Source organism: Aythya marila (assembly GCF_965140915.1).
Source record: "Aythya marila genome assembly, chromosome: 3".
Classification (NCBI taxonomy): domain Eukaryota; kingdom Metazoa; phylum Chordata; class Aves; order Anseriformes; family Anatidae; genus Aythya; species Aythya marila.
The window spans coordinates 21,428,131-21,453,930 of NC_139044.1; the positions used below are offsets into that span (position 1 = coordinate 21,428,131).

The 25,800-nt window shown below is 42.8% G+C and overlaps 1 protein-coding gene across 1 annotated transcript; it reads right to left on the reverse strand.

Moving 5' to 3' along the window:
- Positions 1 to 13,732: 13,732 nt before the first annotated feature.
- On the reverse strand, positions 13,733 to 23,774 carry SLC30A10 (solute carrier family 30 member 10). Its single transcript, XM_082757184.1, has 4 exons — positions 23,232 to 23,774; positions 22,861 to 22,944; positions 19,388 to 19,627; positions 13,733 to 18,647 (listed from the first exon to the last, which is right to left on the reverse strand). The coding sequence occupies exons 1-4, from the start codon at positions 23,737 to 23,739 to the stop codon at positions 18,175 to 18,177; spliced, it is 1,305 nt and encodes a 434-aa protein (XP_082613310.1). The 5' UTR covers positions 23,740 to 23,774; the 3' UTR covers positions 13,733 to 18,174.
- Between the last annotated feature and the right edge of the window lie 2,026 nt (positions 23,775 to 25,800).

The window sequence follows — 25,800 nt, forward strand, 5'->3', positions numbered from 1 at the left end:
TTATAAAATCCTTCATAACACAGAACCTATACTTGCAGACAAATCCCATTCAGCATTCAGTAAAGGCTGTTTCCTGGCTGCTTTTGTTTGTCTTTCACTTAAAACTTCATCTTTCATTTCCTGAAATACATTAATTGAATTGTATGTACAAAACAAAGTCTACAGAAGGGCATCATCCCTTGACTGCCACAGGCCTGGGACCAAGGACCAAATGAATGGATTCCTGATGCAACAGGTGAAGTACATAGCTCGACACAGGTGGCAGCTACCAAGACTGAAAGCCACACTGAGCACTCCTGTCTGAGGGCTGAAGAGTAGACTCATGAACTTAGTCTTTGCACTAAACCTAAGCTATTTACATAATAACTGATGTCAGTGAGTTCAATGATTAAAATATATCTACATGCATAAACTCTGATGTGCTAACTTGTAGCTGGACTCAACATCACAAAGTCTGAAGTCAAGATGTAGCAACCAAGAAACAAAAGTTACGCATGCTTCTGAGACACCTTTCACTGTAATAAGACTAACTACTCAAACCAAACCCTGCTAAAAGCAAAATTCACATAAAAAACAAACAAAACCCCCCTAATTAACAGGAAGCTTGAGAACTTTGTCTGTGTTTTAAACTCTTCAGGCTCAAAAGTGCCATTCATGTTATGTTTACAGTATGTCCGGCAAAACAGGGTTCTGAGCTTCACCAGTTCTCAGGTGCTTTCCTAATAAAGGAACATTTCACAATACTGCATGCAATAAATTGTAGGACATTTCTATACGAGTTAATGTTTTTAAATGTTTGCTCCTTAGTACACATTCAAACAACTTCAGAGAGTTTCTTAACAATGCTCAGCTGCACAAACAAAATTTGGCCTTTCTAATATAGTCTTATCAGTGAAAGCCCAGAGGTGGGGGGTGGAAAAGAAAAAAAAAAAAAAAAAGAGAGAGAGAGGATGAAGGTATTGGTTTAGTCAGGCAAAATAAGCAGCAGTGATGATGTGGGAATAGAAATGTTGTTTTTGCAGAGTTACATTGTTTAGAAGGAGGGAATGTGGTACTGAGATATGCTTACAGTGATAAGAAAGTTTAGCAGGCGACCTTGTAAAATGCAGGCAATCAGACTCCTTAGGACAATTAGGTGAAAATCACAGTGTCAAGTCAAGTCAGATAAGTGAAGAAACATTACCACTTCAAGCAGTAAAAATGTCAAAAGAAATTTGAAATTTAACAGGCCGGCGACTGAAGGCCATGCATTGTTTGTGAAGCATCAGATAGATTGTGAATCTGGATTACCCACTCAGTGGGGAAACAGGGGAGGGTCCTGCCATCAAAAGGTATATAAACTGTGTTTTGGAACTAGTAGATGCGCTCTCTCCTGCTTGTGGGGCGCCCGCCATTGCAATCGCGAATAAATTACTACTTCACTGAGATCCTCGCCTGAGCCTAAGTTATTGGCTACGGAGTGTTTCTCACAATTTGGGGGCTCGTCCGGGATCCAGTCACCTGCTGGGGAGCCCCACCGCCGCAGCAGCAGGAAGGCATGCCCCGCTGATTTCAGCGGTCCTGTGCATCGACGGTGGCGGTTCTGCGGAAAGCTGACAGAGGGCCCGAGACTGGTTAAAGAGGCAGGATCCGTGAAGTAGTGGGGAAAGGAAGAAGGTAGGCACTCCGGGTTTTTAAGAATCGATCCGGTAACTCTGTGCACAGACCAAGGTAAGAAATATTAAGTATTGCCTTGGGGGTCGGGTGATCTGGTGTATGGTAAGCCCTTGCACGGGGAAGTGCTGGCACTACACCAGGGGAATCTGGTGTACGGTAATCCTTGCACGGGGAAGTGCTTGGAAGTACACCAGGGAATCTGGTAAACTCAGGTGTGCGGTAACGCTGGCACGGGGAAGTGCTTGGCGGTACACCCCCATCTTTCAGTACGTTGGTGTGTGGTACACTGCAAAAGGGAAATTTCTGTAGCACATACTGGCGAGGGTTAGGAAAAATGGGAAAATATGAGTTCCAGGGGACAGGGAGATATCCCTGGGGGAGTGCCTACTAATAGTTCTTCCTGAAAAATGATAAGAAATTGGAAACATAATCCCAAAATCAGAGGGATTGTAAAAGAAAAGTAATTAAAAAAAAAAAAAAAAAAGGTTAAACATTGTGTATCAGTCTGGACAAAAGAATCAATTAAGGAAACAGCAGTATTTTGGCCAAAATACGGGTCTGATGAAAATTCAGGCTTTAAATTTATGTGTAAACAATGAGATTCCTTTTTCGGAGAAGGAGCCAAGTTATGCTCCCTATAATCTTAATATTGAACTGGTGGCAGCAGCAGTCACTCCGGGAAGGGAGACAGGGACTGTAATTAACACTGTCCCTAAAGAAGGATCGTACTCTAGGCTCTGGCAAGAATTAGAACAAGGTAGAAGATATATTGAGAATTTTGCCTTCCCTGATACTAACAGTACTAACACTAACGGTGTATCCTCTTAGGTGAACTACCCCCTCCTCCTTACCAGCAGAGAGGTTAGGACTTTTAAGAAGGAGAGGAAGTCTTTATTCGAGGACCCCAACAGCCTAGCTGAACAATTAGACCAGTTCCTACGACCTGATTTATACTCTTGGGGGAGGGAATTATGTCTCTAAGTATGTTGTTTACAGGGAAAGAAATGGGAATGATCAGGAGGAGAGCTGCTATACAAGAATGGGAAAGAGCTCATCCTCCAGGACCAGGGGTAATACCGGCAGGGCAGAAATACCCACTTGCCAATCCTGGCTGGAATAATAATAGTGTGCAACACAGAAATTATATGAGAGACTTAGTGTCAGAATGAGAAAGTACTTGGGGATGAGACCTGAGGACCCAGTATCCCAAGGGCTCTTGAAAGTTCATTGTGTGATTAAAGCCTGGCAAAATACGCAGAAAATGCTTCAGAAGGTGGGGGGATGTAGTGAACAGTCACTGGGGGACCCTCCTGCGGGAGGCCCTGGAGGGGTGTGTCTGGAGGGGAGATAAGAAGGGAAAAAAAAAAAAAAAAAAGATCGAAACTAATGGTATTGACAGTGCAACGGGTAGTGAGGCAGAGGGTTGGAGAAAGATGAAGAAAATCTTCAGGGGGAGTCAGGGCCAGGATGGAAAGGAGAGGAAGAGAGATGAAGGAATGGCAGGCAAAGAAGGCTGCCTGTGTTGTGGCCCGAGTCCTAGCAGAGACAGGCTTTGATAAGATGTTTTAAGTGTGGCCAGGCTGGCCACTTCGAATGGGAATATCTGGAGTGGAAGAAGGAGGAAAGAAGGAAAATGAGATGAAATATGCTATATTGATATGTTGTTTCAGTATCTTGGAGGGAAAAGGTATGGAATTAAGTTGGACCCTGACTGAGCCTTTGGTGCTGGTATTAGAAAAGTACAGGCTGGAAAAAGATAAAGGAAGTGTTAAAAGAGTTGCTGAAGGTGTTAAAGGTGTGGCATGTAATATTTAACAGAGCTGTTTGAAGTTGAATGAGCAGGGAAAGAGGATGTAGGCATTATCTAAGTAACAGTCTAGAAGTTATGGTATATTTGCATATTTGCTGTGGTGTTTGTTCAGTTTCCCAAGCATCGGGGAGGGGGGAGCAGCCTGCTCCACCAGGGGCCTCTCCAGCGGCCGCAGGGGGGCTTCGGCTCCAGCGCCTGGAGCGCCTCCTCCCCCTCCTTCTGCACTGACTTTGGTGTCTGCGGGGGGGTTTCTCGCTCTCTCAACTGCTGTTGAGAAGCAGGTTTTTGTTTGTTTCTTTGTTTGTTTGTTTTCGTGGATGTGCTCTCACAGAGGCACGGACTGTATTGCTCATGGCTTGGCTCTGGGCAGCAGTGGGCCCCTTTTGGGGCCAGATGAAATTGTCCCTTATCTGCCACGGGGAGGCTTCTGGGTTTTGCTCACGGGGGCTGCCACTGCAGTTTCCCACCCCCCTACTCACAGCCCCCGAACCTTGCCATCAAACCCAATACACTGGGGAACAGCTAGGTCATTACTGACTTGTAAAGTATCAGGGATTAAATTAACTAATGAAACCCTAAAAAGTGATGGGGGTAGAAGGGGCTGGGATAACAGTGCCAGTTTTGGGGGATACCAAGCTAAGACTAGGGAATAAAATGATCGCTGGGCAATTATTGTATGTATCCAAGGCAGAGACTAACTTGTTGGGAAGGGATTCGATGATTAAATTGGGCATTCAAATAGTAAATTGTTAGACTGGAATAACAGTGTTATTAATGGAGTGCTCTCTGGCCCTGAGAGCAAACATACATGTGTATTCACCTCTGACTGGAAAGACCCTTAAATGGGGGCGGAAGCAACAATATAGGTGGACAATTTTACCTCAGGGGTTTACAGGGCCACCTATCTATTTGGGTCAGTTTAAATAACAAAAGATTTTTGAGCAATTACAACCTCCCAAGGAGGTATTAATGTTAACAAATATGTGGATCGTTTTCTATTGTCAGGACAGGAGAAGAGAGTTGTGAAGAAAGCTACTAACAAGCTATTCAACTTTCTGGGAAAGCAGGGCTTGGGAGTATTAATAAATAAATAAATAAATAAATTACAATATGGAGAAAGAGAAGTCAGGTATTTAAGGCATCTAATGTCTGAAGGAAAACAGAATAAATGCAGAGAGGATTCAGGGAATTGTTGAAAATTAAGAAAGAACTAAAAAGTTTTAAAAGAAAGATTTTTTTAAGGAATCAGGAGCCATGAAGTCTGAAGGAAAATCGATACTCCCTGATGGGAGAGAAATGCTGAATAAGGTGATAATGAGGCAAATATTAACTGTTTTACATCAGAAGAGTCATTAGGAGGTGCAAGCAATGTGTGATGTTGTGCTAAGAAAGTATGTCTGTGTAGGAATATACACTTTAGGGAAGCACATATGTAGAGGATGTACCATATGTCAAAAGGTAAATAAAAAGGTGTTCTGTAACCCATCTAGAGGGGGACGGGAGCCAGGGGTTTGACCTTTCCAAAGTATACAGGTAAACTTTACTGAGTTACTTGTTTGTCCTAATTGACCACGTGACTAGATGGGTGTAAGCTTTACTGCAAGGGTTAAAGCAGGCCTTAGAGATTGAGTGGGATTTTCACAGCCCCTGGCACCCCTCCTCTTCTGGGAAGGTGGAGCGAATGAATCAGACATTAAAGAAGCAATTAACTAAACTAGTGTTAGAAACCCAACTTCCTTTGGTAAAATATTTACTCCTACAGGTTTAAACAGCACCAAGAAAGGATATAGGAATTTCACCGTATGAGATGCTGTTCAGATTGCCCTATCTGGGCAGAAGGGATGAGATACCACAATTCAAAATAAGAGAGTTTCCTTAAGAACTGTATTCTGGGGTTGTCTTCTTCTTTGTCATCTCTCAGGACCTGTGGGTTGTTGGCTCAAACCCCACCTTTGGAATTCCCCATTCACCACCATCATCCAGGAAACTGGGTCCTGATTCGGACCTGGGAAGAGTCAACTCCGGCCTGAATGGGAAGGACAATTACTGACCACTGAAACAGCCGTAAGAACTGCGGAAAAAGGTTGGACTCACTATACTCGAGCATCTGTCGACGCTAGTACCTGGGAAGCTGTTCCTACAAAAGACTTGTTGGAAGTTGAAATTGAAGAGAAAAATCTCATAGTGGACTCTGAGCAGGATAAGAGCTTACAATTGTAAACTAACCTTTTATTTTCACAGGTAACTAACGAGTGTGACTTGTGATTGAGAGAAAGGACAGACCTATAGCGAACTGCAGTGCTCCCAAGGGGGGGGTTGTTATAGTAGTAGTGTACATCTTATTTTTGTATCGATAATTATTTGGAAACCTAAGGTTTAAAAATAATGACAGGGAAAAATTGATTACTAATTTTGTTTTTAGTGATTCTAGGCCTCAGAGAAGGCCTTGGTCAATTGGTAACTTGGAAAAGGCATGACCAGATAATAGCAAAAATGGGATACCCCATCAAAATATGGGTGACTGTGACAGAGGGTTATGTACCACAAGCCGTCAAGTTTGATGCTTGTGAGGTGTTAGCTTGTGGAGATTTAAATGCCCAATGACAATTGAGCAGAAAGAACAAATAACTGGGAGAGACACAACAGCCAGATTGAGAATAGCTGTATGGAAACAATCCTCTATTGCCATCAGAGAAAGGGAGAAACTCAAAGAGAAAACAGGAGAGAAAACAGGAGGCCCTCTGAAATGTGGCAGTTCAAACATTTGAGATTCAAACAGGGTATGGGGATGTGAATGCCTGGATAGAATGGGTCAAATATACTGTCCAGAGTCTCAACCGTAGCTACTGCTATGCTTGTGCCTCGGGATGACCGATTGCCCAGATAGTGCCCTTCCCATGGGGGTGGACCAAAGACTCCCAAGGGATGCGATGTATGATTGCATTGTACCAAGAAAAGACTGCCTGGGGAAATGAGGCCTGTAAGTCTCTCTTTGCTGTTTCTTGCATGATAACAATATCACAGTTCCCCCTGCATTCTCTACAGCTATAGGTAACCATACAGCTTGCCTCTCACGGCAGGGTGTGAGTGCTACCTGGCATCTTGGAGAATTTGCCTTGTGCTACCAAGGACTTGATGGGAAACTGTTCAAGACTAGAGATCCCCAGGGCAGATCTCTGGTGGTACAGTGGAGGGAAGATCTTACGGTCTACCCTACCATCTAATTGGGAAGGCACTTGTGCACTTGTTCAATCAGCTATACCCTTCACCCTGGCATTTGAAAGAGAAACATCACAAATACCCAGAAGAAGTAAAGGAGGCTTAGGAATATCATTTGATGATAGAGTATACATAGATTCTGTTGGGGTACCTAGAGGAGTTCGGGATGAATATAAAGCCAGAAATTAAATTGCTGCAGGGTTTGAGTTACTGTTCTGGTGGGTAACAATCAATAAAAATGTGGATTGGATTAATTATTTCTATTATAATCGGCAGAGATTCATCAATTATACCAAGGATGTGATGAGAGGAATCGCTGAACAACTAGATGCCATCAGCAAAATGGCTTGGGAAAACAGGATAGCATTAGATATGATGCTTGTGGAGAAGGGTGGTGTATGCGTGATGCTGGGCAACCATTGTACTTTTATCCGTAACAATACTGCCCCGGATGGCACAGTAACAAGAGCATTGCAAGGGCTTACCACCCTTGCCAATGAATTAGCAGAAAATTCGGGAGCAGACACTTCCATCACAGGATGGTTGAAATCTTGGTTTGGTAAATGGAAAGGGATGGTAATGTCCATATTTACATCCTTGATTATAGTAGCAGGAGTTTTGACAGCTATTGGCTGTTGCGTTATCCCCTGTGTAAGGGGACTTGTCCAGCGGTTAATTGAAACCACATTATTGAAACAAATGACCATAGATCCACCACCCTACTCAGATAAAATGATATTAGAGGAAATGGAGAGCAAAGAAAGTGAAGAAGAGGAAGATATTTACCAAATTACACTTAAAATAAATAAATAAATAAAAATAAAAAGAGTTTTTGCAAAAATCAACAGTTTATAAAAAAAAAGAAAAGGGGGGAATTGTGGGAATAGAAATGTTGTTTTTGCAGAGTTACATTGTTTAGAAGGAGGGAATGTGGTACTGAGATATGCTTACAGTGATAAGAAAGTTTAGCAGGCGACCTTGTAAAATGCAGGCAATCAGACTCCTTAGGACAATTAGGTGAAAATCACAGTGTCAAGTCAAGTCAGATAAGTGAAGAAACATTACCACTTCAAGCAGTAAAAATGTCAAAAGAAATTTGAAATTTAACAGGCCGGCGACTGAAGGCCATGCATTGTTTGTGAAGCATCAGATAGATTGTGAATCTGGATTACCCACTCAGTGGGGAAACAGGGGAGGGTCCTGCCATCAAAAGGTATATAAACTGTGTTTTGGAACTAGTAGATGCGCTCTCTCCTGCTTGTGGGGCGCCCGCCATTGCAATCGCGAATAAATTACTACTTCACTGAGATCCTCGCCTGAGCCTAAGTTATTGGCTACGGAGTGTTTCTCACAATGAGTGTCAGAGTGGAGGTTCATATAGTTCAGTTCTGCAGCACTTACAATAACCCTTGGTCTCAGAGAAGGCAGAATCACTGGTCTTTCAGATCAGCAGAACTTCTTTTTTAAGTAATCAGAGTGAAAGGTTAAGTGTCTGGAACCTTTACTCAAAATCTGTTTGACTTTTTTCTTTAAAATGTATAACAGCAGACAAATTAGTCACATTTGTTTAATCATTCATACAAGAAAAGTTGCCTATCTCAAGGGAAGTGCCCTTGTAATCACTTCGGTAAATACAGTTGTATTAATCTGGTATAGGATAACAGGTTCAAAGTTGTAAACCCTGGAAATCTTTTACTATATGAAATGTTATTATAAGCACTAACTCATTGTGTCTGCTTGTTATCATGACAACAGCAGTTCCCTAGAGGTCAGGAGGTTTATGCTAAGGTGCATATACTTCAGAGTGCTGAGTAAAGAGCACATGTAAATCTCTATTGTAACTGAACCCCAAACACCTGCTTTCCTTTCCCCCCACAGATACAACTCACTGATATTGAGACACACACAGATGCATCCTTCTTGATTTGTATTCATCCCAAGCTCCCTAAAATGTCTTGAGACAATCACAGATTGGAAGGACTTTCTGTACTTGATCGAGTGCTGCTGCTGGGATGCAGCTGGCTGAGGTGGCAAAGGGGCAGAGGAACTGTCTGTGTGTAGGTCAGCTTCCTTGCAGCCCCAGCTGAGGGTCAAGTTCTTCCTGTACTCCTGAATTTTCATGACTACCATTTTTGAGGTTTCACAGGTATTTTCTTAACAAGCATTATTGCAGACTGTCTGTATTGATCACCTTCTCCAAATGGCTTGCAACTAGTCAACACTGACTTTTCATTTCTTGTTGTTATTATTATTACTAAAACACACTTCTCCTTGGTGGTGGTAACTGGACTCAAGCTTTTAATGTCCAACCTCCAGCTCTAGATATAAAACTGAAACACAGATGTGTCAAGAGCAAGTTCATGCTTGAGCTGATTGCTCATTTAAGCCCTAGACTTAGCTGTGCATGTCCCTTTTCATTTTTTCCAACTCAAAGCAGACAGAGAGCAAGTGTTGGGTGGTAAGCAGAACAGGCACAGCTGCTGCAGTGCCAGCACAAGAGAGATGGGCAGCCCTGGACAGATGGGCAAGGGATAAAGGAGATTAAGGAGGTGCTGGGTTACAAGGGGAAAGAAATCTGAGGAGAGCAAGGGGAAGGAAAATAATCAAAGGATCAGGTGGACCAGAGCTGGGAGCTCTCAGATAGAGTCAGGGTGGAGCACGGACCAGCAGGCTTGAGGAAAGGTGATAACAACATGTTGGCTTATGGGAGTTGTCAACAGCCAAAAGAAAAGTGCAGCCAGAGTGACTACCCACTGAACCAAGTAGCAAGAGGACTTCTCTTGGAGGACTGACAATTGCCAGCACTTGGCCAGCCACAATCTTTTTCTTTTCCCCCAGGCATGTCCAGCTAACATCTCAAGACAATTTTTAGCTCCTCTCCACCCAGATCAACCAGAGCAGTGAAAATTAGCGTGAACCTCATGAATCAATTGGTCCTCTTTCAAAATGATAAGCAGAGGAGGGATGTAACAGATAGAAGGCATCAGGGATATACTCAGCAAGCTGTATCTGTATCCCGCTGGGACTCAAGTAAAAACTCTTATTTGTTGAATGGTGATGGATACGCTCACATGTATGGTGGTATATGTGTGTGTGTAAGCAGAAATATATGCATGTATACAAGTGCGTGCCATAAAATAATGAGGTTTCTCCATCAGACCCTCCCTGCTGACTCCCTTTCAGACTGCTGCTGGCACTTACTGTGGAAACAACCTCCGTCCTGCGAGAGACACACTCCGCTCCTCTCACAGCTCACCGTCCCCAGGCCACCTTTGCCGCAACTCCTTTCTGCTGTGTGTGTGTCCCATGCCAAGAAGGCTACCCTCAGCCCTGCTGGCTTCGCAGACAGCACAGGCAAGCTGCCGAGCTCCTGGGCCAAGCGAATGAGCCCTCTGAAAGAGCTCTGTGAGCCAGGCTCTTCTTTGTTCCCCTCAGCCTCCTGTGGCTGCTGTCTCACGCGATTGCTCTTTGGCCAGGACACAGAGTGCTCAAGAGAGCCAGTATTTGTCTTTCAGAAGGAAACATAACATAAATGCTAGTTGGGGGTTGAAAATATAACATAATTTGGGGAAGCCTTTGACTTCTGCCAGAAATAGTATGTATTTCAGAAAGCTGAAAGAACAACGAGGACAGCAGTGTTTGGGTCTGCTGGAAGACACCAGCCTTGCTCCCCAAAATCACCCATTTATTGGAGAAGCTGTACCCTGCTTTGCAACCAGGAGGTGGGGTTTCTGGGTCCATGAATGTAAGGAGCTGGTTGGTTGAGACTGGATTTAATATTTTGGGCACCAGGGATGCAAACTGCAAACAAAAAATGCTCACATCTGAAGACAAAAGCAATTAAGAGAAAAAATAAGGGAAATCGTTTAAAAAAAAAAAAAAAAAAAAGCCTCAGCGCTTTGACAGTCCCTCCCTTTCATGTCAAAACCATCAGCAGTAAGACAATGTATGCACCACTGCCCACTTCTGGACGGACTCAGAAACAGTGCCTGAAAAGAGCTGATACTCAGGGAATGGGGTATGTGGGGCTCTGACATGGAGAAGGCAGAGGGCTGGGGAGCAGCTTCTCAAGGCACTCTGCACAGGCTCACTTTTATTTCGGCGACCCTGCATTTCTTCCTGCACCGTGACTTATCAACCCAGATGATTTAGGGCTGCCGAGCTTCACTGTTAGAAATGACATAATGCCAGAGATGTTTACTATCAGAAGGGTGATCCCCAGCTAGTAGTGTGTCCAAAATCATTTTGGTGCAAATGCTGCACCTCTGTTTGAAGCACAAGAGCTGCAGGGATGGATGGTGTAAATTGTTATGGGGCAGATCCTGTACATTGCTGGCCTCTTACGCCAGACTATGCCATAAGAAAACATTTTCTGTGAATATGGGCAAGTGAAGGAAACTGGCCTATACAGAAAGGATGACATCCCTTTTTCACATGTCATTTTTAAAGAGAAATTGCTATTTAAAACAATTTCTGCAAGATTTCACAACATCATTTGGTTTGCTGATTTGCAGTAGCCTGGCGTGCTTTATGTTTCAAAACTTGAGGGATCTCATCTGCACCAGATACTTCTTACAAGATTTATTTTTAGTATTTATACTGGAAAATAAAATAAAAAAAAAAATTGTTTTCTTTATCTTTAATTTTTCCATCCTTTAACCACTAAACTTGCTGTATTCTAGGCTGTGGACCTCTTCTGCCATTTCAATAGCTTGTATAAGGTCTTCATGCTTTCATTGTGCCATACATCCTCCAAAGCCTCATGCCATCATTCTGTTCCCATCTCTTCACAATGAGGTGGGCAGCAGTGTGTGGCCAGCCAAATACAGAGCCTTCTAAAAATGGGTGGACAGTAAAAGTAAATATAAAAAATGTTCTGGGACTGGAAGCAGGTAAAGCAAAGTGCAGTGCCATATCGAACGTGCCACTTGCCTTGCACTTCTTGTTTTCAGAGCCATGCAAGCAGCTGCAGTGATAGCGTTATCTGCTGAGTGCATTGCTGATCCCGGCAGCCTTTCCCCTCCCAGCCCGCCCTGCACTGACACAGCACAGCATAGGCGTGGAGAGAGGAAGCCCTTCAGCCCCACTGGCTACCAGAACTGTTCACGTCCTAAGAAACCACCACCTATTTCATCTCCTTTGTGTTTTGCAGCTACTGCTACCTTGCAATACACAGCAGAGGCTCAGCGCCCGAGGGCCACATCAATATTAGTAAGTTAAATAGTGCCTGGGGGTGTTTCCAGGCACTGAACCATGACCATCTGCATTAGTAAGCTGTTCAAACATTTCATGGTCTGTGCCAACTAGCACTCTCCCAAACAGTTCCAGGGCACAGTCCAGAGTCAAGGACCTTTTTGTAATTGGCCATTATCATGCAGCCACCCCCTTTGAAGTGGACAATATGCAAGCTATGCCACGCTGCTATATTTAATGTACTATTATAGAAGTAGTCAATAATACTTCACTATTATAGAAGCAGTTGATAATACTTCACTCTTATAGAAGCAGTCGATAACGCTTCATGGTCATTCAAATGCCTGCTATGTCTATAAACCAAGATATGTGTTTCCTTCATCAGACATTTGCTATCTCACTGAAGAAGAAAAAAAAATCCCATCAGCACAAGGGACCACACTTCCATGGCATTGAAGTTTCACCACACTTTAACAGAGACAAGTACAGCCACATAGTAGCAGGGCTGTTCTAGCAACTTCCAGACTTCACTGGAGAGTTCATGGTGAGCACTACAACCATGCATCTCCACCTAAAATTTTATAGCAAAATAACTCTCTGGTGGTAAAATGCAGTTAGGACTCAACAATCAATTCCATGTTTGCATCAAAAGGCAAAGCCGGTGTCCCTGAAGAGACAGAGGCTGATTCTTCTCCACTGGACACCTCATTCACACCTCTCAACATTTCACTGCACATCTCCTGTCCTCAGATTGATTGAACCTTCACCTTGCCCTAACTAGAAGAATTAGCAACTTCATCCTAACTATGTTCTAAATTTGAAAGAGATCTTAAGAGACCCTTCATCTTCCCCTTGTGACCACTATTATTTCCCCACTTCCTACCATGGCCTTGGACCAGATCAGGACTCCATTAGATCATAAAGAATTTGTACCCAGCTGTGGGGGACCCATAGCAGTCTCTTAAAATATTCTTAGACAGGTATGTGTCTAAAACCATATGTGAAAGTCCAAAAAACTGTAATTGTAAATATACATTAAAACCTGAATGCATAAGCAATCACTTTGATGAAACCATACAGATTGTGGATATTTTTAGGAATATTTTCGTATAACTTTTTAAAAATGTAACCTATTATGTCCAGCCCAAAATCTTCATTCTTCTGTGGATTCCTGGAGGACAGGAAAATATTGAAAAGCAGCAGCCCTACAACACAGAAAATATCTTCTGCTCCAGGAGGACAAAGATAGAGAATAAGGGCCTCTGTGTAGATGAGAAGACCTTGAGTTCCAAGGGCCTTATGCAGACTGTGCAGCACGGAAACTGTCCATTAAATGCCAGGGTTAAACCTGCACATTCCACAGCCATAGCCCTTGCTCTTCTTGCCTGAAAATGGTGGGTTTTTTTTCAGCCTTTATTAATATAAGCATAACCTTATCTCTATGAATCTCTAGGATCACTCAGGCAGTGTTGATGCAATGGTTTTCATCAACCACCAACAGAAGTTAGGTTAACAACCGAAAACAAATGTTGAGGGTTTAATTGATTTTTCCTTGAATGTATAGATTTTAATTTTACAGATTTGTGTTAGTGTCCTCCAAACCACTAGTGCTCTACCAGCTACAGGCTGAGGGACATTAACTAAGCTTATACAACTTGCCAAGCACTACCACTCCTTTCAAACCTTCCCTTATTAAAAAAAAAAAAAAAACCTGTGGAGCTACATGGACAACTGAAGAATCAGACATTGTCAGGTAGGCCCCAGGCAGCAGATGACAACACTGATGCTAAGGAGAGGGAAGACACTCCTTATTGCTACTAGACAAACAATGGGTTTATTTAAAAATGCAATTTATTTACAACACATTCAAACTTTATTTTGAAAAAAAAAAAAAAGTAAAACTGTACATAAAATTCAGTTTTCTACTAACAGTTAATAGAACCACAGTGAGATTTACAATTCATTGATTCAGCAATCATGGAAATTACATTTTGGCACATTATTTAAATCACATTGTGAACAGAAATGCTGAAGGAAGTTTTAAGCAACATAACTCCATAAATGTAACAACTTCATAGAGTGACATCCTCACATCAAGGTGTCACTGTTTAAATAAAGTATTTAACACAAAGTGCTTCCACTGTACAGCAGAGTAAATACTAAAACCTATAGAAATCTTCATAGTATTTGGATTACTTTTCCAGAAACATCCCTTTTACCTGCTTTCTAACAAGCGATCCAAACTTTCCCTTAAGGTGTTTAGGAATGACTCCCCTGACTTCATTATACCTTCTGAGGTTAAGAAACCAACTTTCTTTAAAAAGGTGGTTCAGGGGGAGTGTGGTGGAATTTATATATATAGAATCCCAATCTGTAGACAACACTTCTATGCTGAAGAAAGGACATTAAATAATCCCATCCACAGACCTTGGCCTCAGAATAAAAGGGTGCATTCAGAAAGGTAAGCATTATAATAGAGAAGGGAAGGGGGGAAAGTGTGGGAAGAACTGAACAAGGTAAACAATTGGTTTGCAATGGTAAAGTACATTACACAGCAAGAACAGACAGTGGGGGGACTTGAATAAAAATGGAGTGAAGAAAAAAAAGCCAGTACATAAAAAAGGTATTTGTAAATTGTGTTACATATCCATGACCAGAAGGATAGCAAAACTGATCTGCTTTTATTAAAGAAAAAAAAAAAAAAAAAACATATTATGAGGAAGGAAAAAATGGCTAGACTAAAAATCAAAATAAGGACACAAGGAAATCAACTGAAAACTTGGCAAAACAAAGACAATACTGCTTTAAAAAGGCCATAGTTATATATATATTTTTTTACACAGAAGAGCAAAGGCAAGATCTGCACTTTGTTGCTGAAGAAAGATTTAACAACTGAATTTACACATTTGGTTAAAGAACATATGACAAGGTGACAAAAGTTTGAATTCACTTTAAACAAGGCCCACAATTGATGAAGGCCAGTAAATTGTTTTTACATACAATGTCATGTATGCATACATGTTAATTTATTCCAGATTTAACTCTTGTTCCAGAACTATCTGCCAAGGCTAGCACATTTTGTTGCCATACAGTTAAGTCACTTGTGTCCCCCAGAACCACAACCTGCTATATATAAGCTGGTCAGCTGTTTGAAAAATCACCTGTGTTTTAAGCACATTTCCTTTGCTAAAGGACTTGGAGGAGGGCTGAAATCACTGCAAGAAAATCTGACTGCAATAACAGTGAACTCAGAAGGGAGTACTTGAAGGGGACAGGGTAGCACAATCAACTTGCAACAGTCAGAAACTTTACATTACTGAATTGGAGGGGAAAAAAAGCAATTAAGTTAAAGAGGCCAGAAAGGAGAATTTATGACAATGCAATATGCTCCAAGACTGAATTTAGAGTAAGTGCCACAGGTAAGTGCAAATACCGAAGCATACTGTATTTCAAAATGAGGTAAGCATACTTCAAGAGAATTGGAAGAGATGCTAACAACTGAAGGGAAATTAGCCAACACAAGATAGACACTTATTGGAATGATGTCTACTATGAAAGTAGAAAGGGACCACCCAGCAGAGCACACACCCAGCACACATTTAAAACAGGACAAAAATATTCTGTTGCAGTGCTCAAAGACAGGCCAGGATATTCAGTCAAAAACCCTATCTGGATACCCTGAAAGCCCCTACATAGAAAATGCAAGGTTCATCTCATCAGTAACATAGCTCTGCTGGTTTTGCTTGCTAATAAAGCTTTTTTTTTTTTTTTTTTTTTAACTTAGCCTGTTTTCTAGACCTGAAGATTTCTATATTCCCTGGTATTTTCCTATTTATTTACAGACAAAAATTACAGTACGTTCAACCAGACATGAAAGTTCAAGAATGTTACTTCATTGTGTTTTCAGGTTACACCACTTTTAAAAACTTAAAAAAATAGATAACCACTGTTTTTACAAACACCGGAAGGATAGAGAAAAAGATAGTCCATTTTATCAAATACCCCAATATTACACATATTCTTTTTCTCTAATTCCAGGGTAAAACAATACTGACACTCCATCTTTCAACCATTAAGTAAAAGGTGTATATAAAAAAAGATTACCTGATTTAAGACACAAATGCATAATTATGAAAGGGTGCTTGTTTTAGAGGATATCTTGGAGGTAAGTTCCTGCACAGACTTTGTTGTTATTTGGGGAAAATTCTACTCCAGTTCTCAGAAAACAAGCAAACCTATAAATACATTTGTTATTTAGATCTACACTCCTCCATTTAAACATCACAGTAGATGAAAATAAGTACAAAAAGAACAGAAGCATGAGCTTACTTCATGCCACACATTTTAAAAGGACAGAGCAGTTCTTGAAATGTTTCCTGATTTACATTAATTTGTGCAACAAATGCAAAGCAAAATCCTGCTGCTGCTAACAGAACCAAACACACTGGAGGATTAAGTTTTTAATGTTATTAACAAATAGTTTAATTTATATAATACAAACCTACCATGAAAGACTATAAAATACATTAATTCACCCAAGAATTGGTTCAAAAGGGGTAAGTACAAACCTAGAGGTGTGCAATTTAGACTGCAGTCACTGGTCCAGTAAATATCATTTTCCAAGCAGCAAAATACCCTGCTGTGTGTTTTAATGTTCATTGACTTTAACATAACCATCCTTATTAAGGAGCTGGCTTCTTTAGAGCCAGTCGTGGTCCTACCAAGCCCTGGTATTTTCCCAGCCCAGCAGGAAATCAATTTGCCCTTTCCACTAAGCAGTCCCTGAGGTAAAGACACCACTGTTTTTTTAAAAGGTGTCTCTGTGAACTGATAACTAAATAGCCTGTCCAGGCCACATGGAGCACTGAAAAGCTGCTTTTGAAAAAAAATGTATTTGAAAGCTTCTGGATCAGATCCACAGTGAGGCTAAGCACTGCACTCAGTGAGTATTAGGTAGTGGGTCCCCTCTTCCAAAAACCCGGGGAGCAGACCTGACCAAAATCCAACACTGCTGACAGGGCAAGTCATCTTGTTTTCCTTAAATCACCCTTGCATGTCTTCAAAAAGAAGCAGCAAAAAGGAGAATGGAAATGCTTCACTAAATACTTCAAAATGCACCTTTGGGTTTGGGAAGGAGAAGCAGGGCAGAGGGGAGGGCGTAAACTTAAATAAATCAACTAGAAATAATTGAGACTAAAATAGGAAAATCTCCCAGTATTTCTATATATATATAAATTATACAAAAGCTCCCTGTAAGTTATAACACTGTTTTAAAAAACTTCAAATGGAATTTCTCAATTAATATTAAATCATCTCTTAATAATAGAATTGCAGAATTGTAACTATTCATAATAGACACATTAGCTTATTTATTCAGCATGAATAAGGACAGATGCTCAGTGTTAAAGATACTGCAATCATTCCACACAACAAATGAATTAAGACTGTTGCTATTATAACTTCTGTTGCTTGGGAGGTTGGGGGGTAGAGGCAAGGGATAAGAACTGAGTTGTTTAATCACAACAATGAACAAGATAAAAGTTAATTGGACGACTACTTGCATTTTTGCTTGCCAAAATCAATAGAAACAATGCCAGTAATTCCTTAGTTTTATGACACAGAGCATATTCCTTAGCATCCTTCATCTGTGATTAGGTTGGCTCCAGCAGTTCTAGTAGAGAAGCAAGACCAGATTCTGCTCTGTCCCCACACACAGGGGTCACAAAAACAATGCAAGCCAACCCTTCCCAAGGGCTTCCCCTCTAATCAGACACCATTATTTTCATTCATCCACTTCAGAAGCACAACAGTTACTGCTAAAAATGAACTGTCTATGCAAAGTGGGTTTTAAGGATCAGTAAAACATTTCTACATAAGTCCTTTATAAACATACAGTACCTCAGCCTAGTACAATCATTAACTTGCTACAGGGCTCTCAGGAAACAGCTCACTTTGACAGAAAGGCAAGAGTTTCGTTCCCAGTAGCACTGGTCATACACTGCAAGCACCAGGGTGGACAGCAATACACCTCATCCACTCTAACAACAGGAATTCACACACGGTTTGGTAAGGAACTCTGTTAGGCTGTATCTGAAAAACGTTTAGATGAGTGCACACTTTTCATGGAAATATTAACCCTTATTTCAGATATGAGCTTTTTTAGGTGTATTTTGGTTTACAGCTAAAGCACAGAAATCTTTTCTCCACATTAACTTCAGCTACAACCACTGATGACCCGCTTTCCTGCCTGGACACCTTTGTTCTATGAAAAATTTTTACAGAGTAGACCAAATTGTTTAAAATCGCGTACTGCTCAACTGTGACTTGTCAGACACTTCACAATTTTTCTCGTCTTTAACACTATTCTCTGTCAGTGCACACTCAATAGGGATTTCAATATCACTTTTACTTGAACCATTGTCTTTATGCAGTGCAGAAAGGCAGCTATCATTTTTCTCAGTATAGCCATTACTTTTAGCCAGCGGTGCCTCCTGCTGACTGCAGCAGAGCTGAGAGTCACAAGCTTTTGAGATGCAGGGCGAGCTGCACAGGAGGTGGGAGGTCTTGCGGTCAATGTACTCAGGTTGGATGGTCACAGAATGGATCCCTGCTTCGTGGAAAATCTTTCTTATTTTATAAGCAGCATCCTGGTAATCAGTAGGGGTTTGACACTTGACATGAAGAGTAGCAATATTCTTGCCACCTGCAAGCTCCCACACATGCACCTCATGAAGGCTGATAACCCCTGGTACACGAGCTAGTCTGTCAGCTGGAAAACATAAGAGAAAGATGTTAGATGGTTTGGTGTGCTGGCTAGGCCTCATTGAGAGCCTAATCCAAAAAGAGCTGTCTCTAAACTGTCTTTCAAGGAGCTGTACTTAATAACATACATCTGCTACCTGCTGACTTTGGTTCTTATGCAAGGTGACCACGCAAGCAGTCCCCTCCATTCTTTCTGAGCCCATACCATCTCTGCCCACTGGCCATTTACCCACAGCTTATAGAAGCAATGCTGGAGTACCACTTCCTTGGCCAAGGTCCACGTATTCTGGTTTGTTTAGCCCTGAGCATGGTAGAACTCCAGAAAGACATATGTGCTATGCTACAGTTAACCAGTGCAAACAGTGCTAGAGAGCTACAAAATTAGCCAGCCTTAATAGAATTTTCGAAGCTGTTTTGGAATCCCTTCAGAAGAAGCAACTGCAGGGCTGGGAAATATTATAATTCAATGCTGTTTCTTTCACAAACACCCCACACAAAGCATTAACAGCTCAAGACCTGGTATTTTTGATGTTGTTGGAGTACCACATTCTCAAAATGCATGCTTTAACTAATCCAGAGAGATTTGAGTCATGTTGCTAGGACACAGGCACGTGACCATTTCCTCACAGTTCTTGAGAATTTAGGGCTATTATGAGTAAATACTCCAAACATGTCATTCCAGAAATAACATATGCATTGAAATCTATCATTAAAATTAATAGCATTTCAACAACAAATTTGACTTACTCAGTAGTTGCATATTAACACCTTTGGGAACCATCTGCAACAAAATAATTGAGGTCTCTTTGATGAGTGGGAATGCAGAAGACAAGATGATGACCACCATAATTATTGTCAGGCTTGGATCAATGTAGCACTGCCAGTTACAAGGAGCATTAGGCCCCAGAGGAAGTACATGGAAAATTGTAGCAGCAACTACCACAACCACAGACCCAAGTGCATCTCCCATAACATGCAAAAGAACACCTGAAACAAATGAAAAATTCCATTAGTTTTTTCAGACTTTTTTTTTTTGAGCAGCTATAATGCTGTATTTTTCAAGTCTGTTCTACCTGACATGAAAAATGCAATATTCCAAGCACTCAAATCATTACCAGATTTTTCAATAACAGCTTTCAGAACAAAACGTCAAGGGAAATACTGACTCCGAACCACAGCTGCTTAAGTGGGATGCATTATTAAACACATAGGGTACACTAGCAACTGCAGACCAACTCCAATGCCATGGCAACACAAAGTGTCTTTGCCTAAATGCCTACAGATTATTAAGAGATCCTGGCACGTGAAATCTCAACTCACAATTAAAAATTGATGACTAAATCTATCAGTTCTACCCTGGAAGCTAAGTCAGCCAGAGACCACCCCCAGTGACTAATAATTATTTCTCCTCAATCAGTTTCTACTACTCTGTTGAAATCCCAAAAAATTACAAGAGTGAAATGTAAGGAATGACTATTCTTACAGTTCCAACTGCTCCCAACTCGATTTTTTTGGATCAAGCTTGATTACTTATATTAAACTTTGTCCCACCAACACTACTAGCACTCAGACTCAAAAAAGACCAGAACCCAGTTCAACAGTTAGGTGCATGGATGCCACAGGTGTTTTTGTTCAGTTCATTTTTTTTTAAAGAATGTGCATGTACTATTCTAAATTCAGAGAAATGCTGTGTGCCACTTCTTATGTCTATAGATACATTTTTGCACTCAATGTAAAGACAGAAAACAGTCTCTTGTAATAACTCTCTTCACTGCTCTTTCAAGTGCAATGAACAAAGTAGTGTTCTTGCTACAGTTACAATAGTCTAAAAACTTCATTTTTTTTCTTTGTTTTTCTCACTGCATAATCTTGCCTCTTCCTGTCACTGCTAAAAAGCACTCCAATTTTTTCTGTCTTTACTATTCAGACAGATCTCATTCCAACCTGTGTCTAATCTGTAGTACCTTTATATATATGAGGTTAATTCCTTTGACAATACTTTTTATTCAGAGGATGAAACAGGCCAACTCCTTTTAATGTCCCTATTACAAGCAATTTCCAAAGCTCCGCTCCAATGTAATCCCTTCCTCCAGGCCAGAGAAGCTGCAAATGGCTTCCTCTGAAACTCATTAACAGCACAGCTAAGAGTTCTGACTCCTGTGATGATGGATTCTGGGTCTCTTCAGACCTAGAACCATGCCCATGCTGGTTCTCCATGCAGGAATGAAGATCCTTAGCATGAGTAATGGAAGCAATAACCATTGGGGTTCCTTGGAACCACTTGGATAAGATAAGAAAGCATAAACTCGCACTGAATCCAGCTCTTTCTGCTGGAGTCAGGAGTATTCTGCCCCATTTGGCAAACTCCCACAGGGTTTCACTTGCCGTAACAGTGTTGCAGTGTTTCCTCTTTCATTTATAAATAATCTGGATTCAGCATGTGCCATCAGCTATTGCACTAACAAGAGGGATAGGCAGGATGCAATTTCTAAGGTAACTAACTGAAGAGCGGGGCTTGAGAAGAATAAGAGTGTTCCAGGAAGGCTTATTTTGAATTGAGAAAAACAGCACACACTTAAGAATTTGGAAAAATTATGGATTGAGAATATAAAATTTGAAAAATGTGTATTTAACTGACAGGCAAAGTTAATATGGTTAATACATATGTCTCAGTTATGCATCACATGAGGAAAAAGAAGTGATCCCATTTCCCTGTAGACCCCCAAAAGCTTTAGATATAAAAACAGAACTGGAAGGCAATTCTTATTTAATAGTTATTAAGGTAAGACTATAGACAACAGTGTCTAGACAGTGTATAGACAACAGTTAACAGTGTCTGTTAACTGAGTATAGCTATATAATTAACTTCCAGCAGCAAAGCAAAAACCAATTTTGAATTTTAAAGACACATCTGTAATGCTTGCTAACAAAAATAAATTTTGCAAACACAAAGTTAAAGTAACACCTAAAGAAAAATCATCTTTTTAGAATTCAAGAAAGACAGACATCTTAAAATAACTGATGCAGAACTCCTCATTCTTCAGACATTTTTGACACTTGCCAGCATCAGTATGCTTAAACACTGTAGTTCAGGCAAATACAGCCTTCCCTAAAATACTCCTTGGTTTCTTATCCTTCTCTCCTCCTTCCCTGAAGATGGCAGTTTGCTATGCCAATACTCTAAGCACTCTCTAATGCCATAAAAGCCAACAACACTAGTGCCTAGATATTCAGGCAACTGTTGTCACTCTAGCACGTGGTTTAGTTTGCAAGGTGTCATCCCCTACACACACATTTGCATAACTCTGCAAGCATTTTTTTTTTATCTGTTTTGAATAAACAGATAAACAAGCCAAAAAAATAGGTGCCTGACTGCCATGACAACCTCATCAGATGAATTCATGTGATGCCAACTTGTATGACTTTAGAGGAACACCACACCTTCTCATATGCTGTTATGCGACCACAAGAAGCCTGAGGCTATCACTTTATTTTTGTCTTTGCAACAGCCCTTTCCTAGAAGGGAAAATTATTGTTAAATACACTACTTTCGTTTCTGTTAGGAATAGGTACATAAATCTGTATGCATATGAATACCTATATGCAAGGACTTGGTTAATTTATTCCTAGATGTAGTCATAATGTTTCTTTTTGCAGATAACAGAGATCTGCCAAAGCAGAACATAAAAGGGGCTTGACTCTGTCCCAGACTCTCTCAGGAAGAGGTTCACAGTTCAAGGACTTGGAAAAAACACATGCAGAGATACCAGTTTCAACACCTTTCTCCTCATGCTGACTACAAAACTTGTGATTACCATTGCTGGGATTTAAAGAAGCTCTGTTTTCTGCCTAACAGCATTTAAAACTTGAGAACTGCCCAACTAGTCATGCAATGACAAAGAAAAGTCTCACAGATACCTGCATGACCTTCCTGTATGGCCTCTAGTGGCTTGAGCTAAGTGCAAGGAGCTTTGCTCCTTTCCAAGAAGTCCAGCTGCAGTCTTCTACAGATCCAAAACGAGCCAAACCAGCACCACATTGATTTGCCATTACCCGTGCTATCTCACATGACCAAAACCTTTTTGCCAACTGTGCCCAGACATGCAGAGGGGTCCTCAGCTCCATCTCACGCTGACATTTTGGGGGAGAAACTTAAATGGAAGGTAAAAAGTGTTTAAAGTTAATGCAACATTAGCCTCCTGCTGCCATGCCATACATACCTCTGATGTTCAAGGCTTCGGACTTTTTCTCTACTTTCTTCCCAGACCCCTCTTCAGGGCTTTTTTGGTCGTTTGGGGATTCACCTGCATTCAAAGAAGAAACGCTGTGTTGTGTATAAGTTCTACAAACAGAAAAAACATCAACCTTCTCAAGACCAGCTCCTTTCCAAGAGACGACGAGAAGCCAAGCCCGAGGCCACCCCGCACCCCCACGGCCGGCCGCGCATAGAAGGGGGGGGCCCGGCGGGGAGGGGAGGCACCGGGGGCGGACAGGGGGAAGCCGGGGCTGGGCAGAGGGGGACCGGAGCCGGGCCGGGAGCGAAGCGGGGGGAACGGGGAGCGGGGCCGGAGAGGCTGCAGCCGAAAGGCACCTGCTCGGTCGGTGGCGTCCCGCGGCTCGGGCGCCCCCCCCGTCGGGGCGGCGGCGACAGCGGGCGGCGGAGCCGGGGTGCGGCGGCAGCAGGCGGCCCAGTCCTGGAAGACCAGCAGCCCCACCAGGTTGACGGCCAGGCCCAAGGCGCCGACGATGAGCACCAGCTCGGCGTCGTCGATGCGCTCGGGCCGGGCCAGGCGCAGCAGGGCCTCCACGCAGATGGTGAAGCAGAGGGCGGTGAGGAAGACGGCGTTGCTCAGGGCGCCCACCGCCTCGGCGCGGCTGTAGCCGTAGGTGGCGCGGGGCCCGCGGCGGCTGCGGCGGGCGATGCGGCCGGTGGTGAGCCCGACGCAGAGCGAGATGAGGTCGGACAGCATGTTGAAGGAGTCGGACACCAGCGCGATGGAGTTGCCCAGGTAGCCCGACACCAGCTCGGCCACGAAGAAGCCGACGGTGAGCACCAGCATGAAGATGAGGCGGCACGTCTTGCCCGAGTACCGCCCCATGGCCCGCACCGACACCGCCGCCGGCACCCGCAGCGACCCCGGCCCGGCCCGGCACGGCCCGGCACGGCCCTTAACGCCGCCGGCACCGCCCCGCCCCGCGGACCGCCCCCGCCCGCCCCCCGCCCGCCCCGCCCCGCCGGTACCGGGGGGCTGCGGGGAGCCCCGGCGGTGGCGGCCACGGGGAGCTCAGGGACATTGTGGGGGGGATGCCCGGGGACGACCCAGCACGGGCGGCGAGGAGAGGTCGGGGCTCGGGGGGGGCCCCCCCCGGTTCGCCCGGAGCACCCCCGCGCCGCCCCGACGGCGGGAGGTTCGGTGCGGAGGGGCCGGCCCCGGCCGCGGTACCGACGGTCTGGGCGAGGAGGGCGAGAGGGGGGAGACAGACGGATGGACGGACGGACGGACAGACGGACGGACAGAGCCCCCTGCTGGGCCGGGCGGCGGCCGGGGGCGGTGTGCGCCATCCCGCGGAGAAAAGGAGGCTTCGTGCGGGTGTGTCCGGCACGGGGATCGCTCTGCTCCTCGTGGGGGCTTTGTCGTGACAGTCCTCGGGACAGTGGCAGCCCTGCCTGCAAGGGGAAGAGGACAGAGCCCGGCCGCCGACACAGCGTTTTGAGGCGAGGGGAGCGGCTGGTGATTACAGGGGGTGCCAGGAAATTAAGCCATTCGCAACTGCTTGGTCCTCAGAAACAACAGCGGATGTCACTAGACTACAGCGATCCCAAACTGGGCTTGGGGTCATCATGCGGTTTATTTATTTTTTCCTCTATCACTTCAGAAGCAGATAAAGTAAGAAAATCAGAACCAGGCCTAAGCAGAGTAAACTTAAATAAAAGATGTCGGGCCTAAAGAAAATAAGGTCCTTGAAGTTATACCCTGTGAGATGCCAAGTGTTTCTGTTACCCACAGCACACAGCAGTGCTGGAGCTGTGCTTCTGCAACTACAATCCTCACTGAAGTGCCACGTCAGGCACTTCACCATGCTTGACAAACCATATAGTGCAATCAGGTTATGGACCAGCACAGCTGGGCAACGCTGTCATGTCCCTCCTACCGAGCTGCTCTTCTCTACAAACAGAAATTAATTAAATGCCACGAGAATCTTAAGTCCAAAGCAATTGCATTGGTACTGTTGTTAACTAACCTCGATGCTTTGCTTAAATACGTCTTTTAAATGAGGCCTCTTAGTTCCATCTAAATTCTGTGTACACAACCAAAACTTTTTTCTTTTTTTATAATGTAACCCAAAACACATCTCAAGTTGTGGAGTGGACATAAGCAGCCATCCAGAGTATGACCTCTCATGTATTTGCAAGGATTAACAAGCACAACTCCCAGTTACTGGACATTGTTGTCTACGTCCTTCCCACATTCAGTGCCCAAGTGATGAAAGTACCCTGCAATATTCAAAATTAACAGATGCATAAAAATAAATGTATTGAAAAGAAGACTTTCAATAAAAGCTTATAAAGACAAACACAGTAGTGTGAGCAAATAGCACAATTGCATCAACGCACATTGCAGCTACAACATTAGACCTAGCGACATATGATGAGAGACTTTAAATGGTAGTGCCAGATAAAAAGCAGCGTGACGGAACTCGGAAAAAGAGAGAAGAAAACTATGCACAAATTACAAGAAGTTTAAGCAAAAACTTAAAGAAGACAGCCTATATCATCTTTAGTATAATTAATGACAGCAAACGCTGCCTCTGGCACTTCACTTTACAATCAGAAAAATCACTAAAGCCCAGTTTATTGCAACTGCATAGAACCAGAATGAATTATCAGTGGTTCTTGTTCTAGGAGTATGTATAATACAGTAGCTGAAACATCATTAATCCTCCTGTGCAAAATATACATTCATTCTCTTTGAAAAGTATGACATGTCATAGCCCAGAACTCACTTCAAAAACATACATATATCGCAGTTGCTTTGAAGAAACCATGCTAAAAATATTATTTTCACCAAATAAGGTTGTGACTAAGTTCCCTCAGATGGAGCACAATTAAAGATGACTCACTGAACAAGTCAGGAGCAGTACTTGCTGAGAGCCTCAGC

Bases quoted from the DNA above. Each gene is read 5' to 3' on its own strand.
- SLC30A10 (XM_082757184.1), bottom strand. From the start codon at position 23,739: ATGGGGCGGTACTCGGGCAAGACGTGCCGCCTCATCTTCATGCTGGTG. The intron at 19,628-22,860 runs GTATGTATGGCA...CATTTGTTTCAG, and splicing joins CGAAGCCTTGAACATCAGAG to GTGTTCTTTTGCATGTTATG. The intron at 18,648-19,387 runs GTAAGTCAAATT...TATGTTTTCCAG, and splicing joins TGTTAATATGCAACTACTGA to CTGACAGACTAGCTCGTGTA.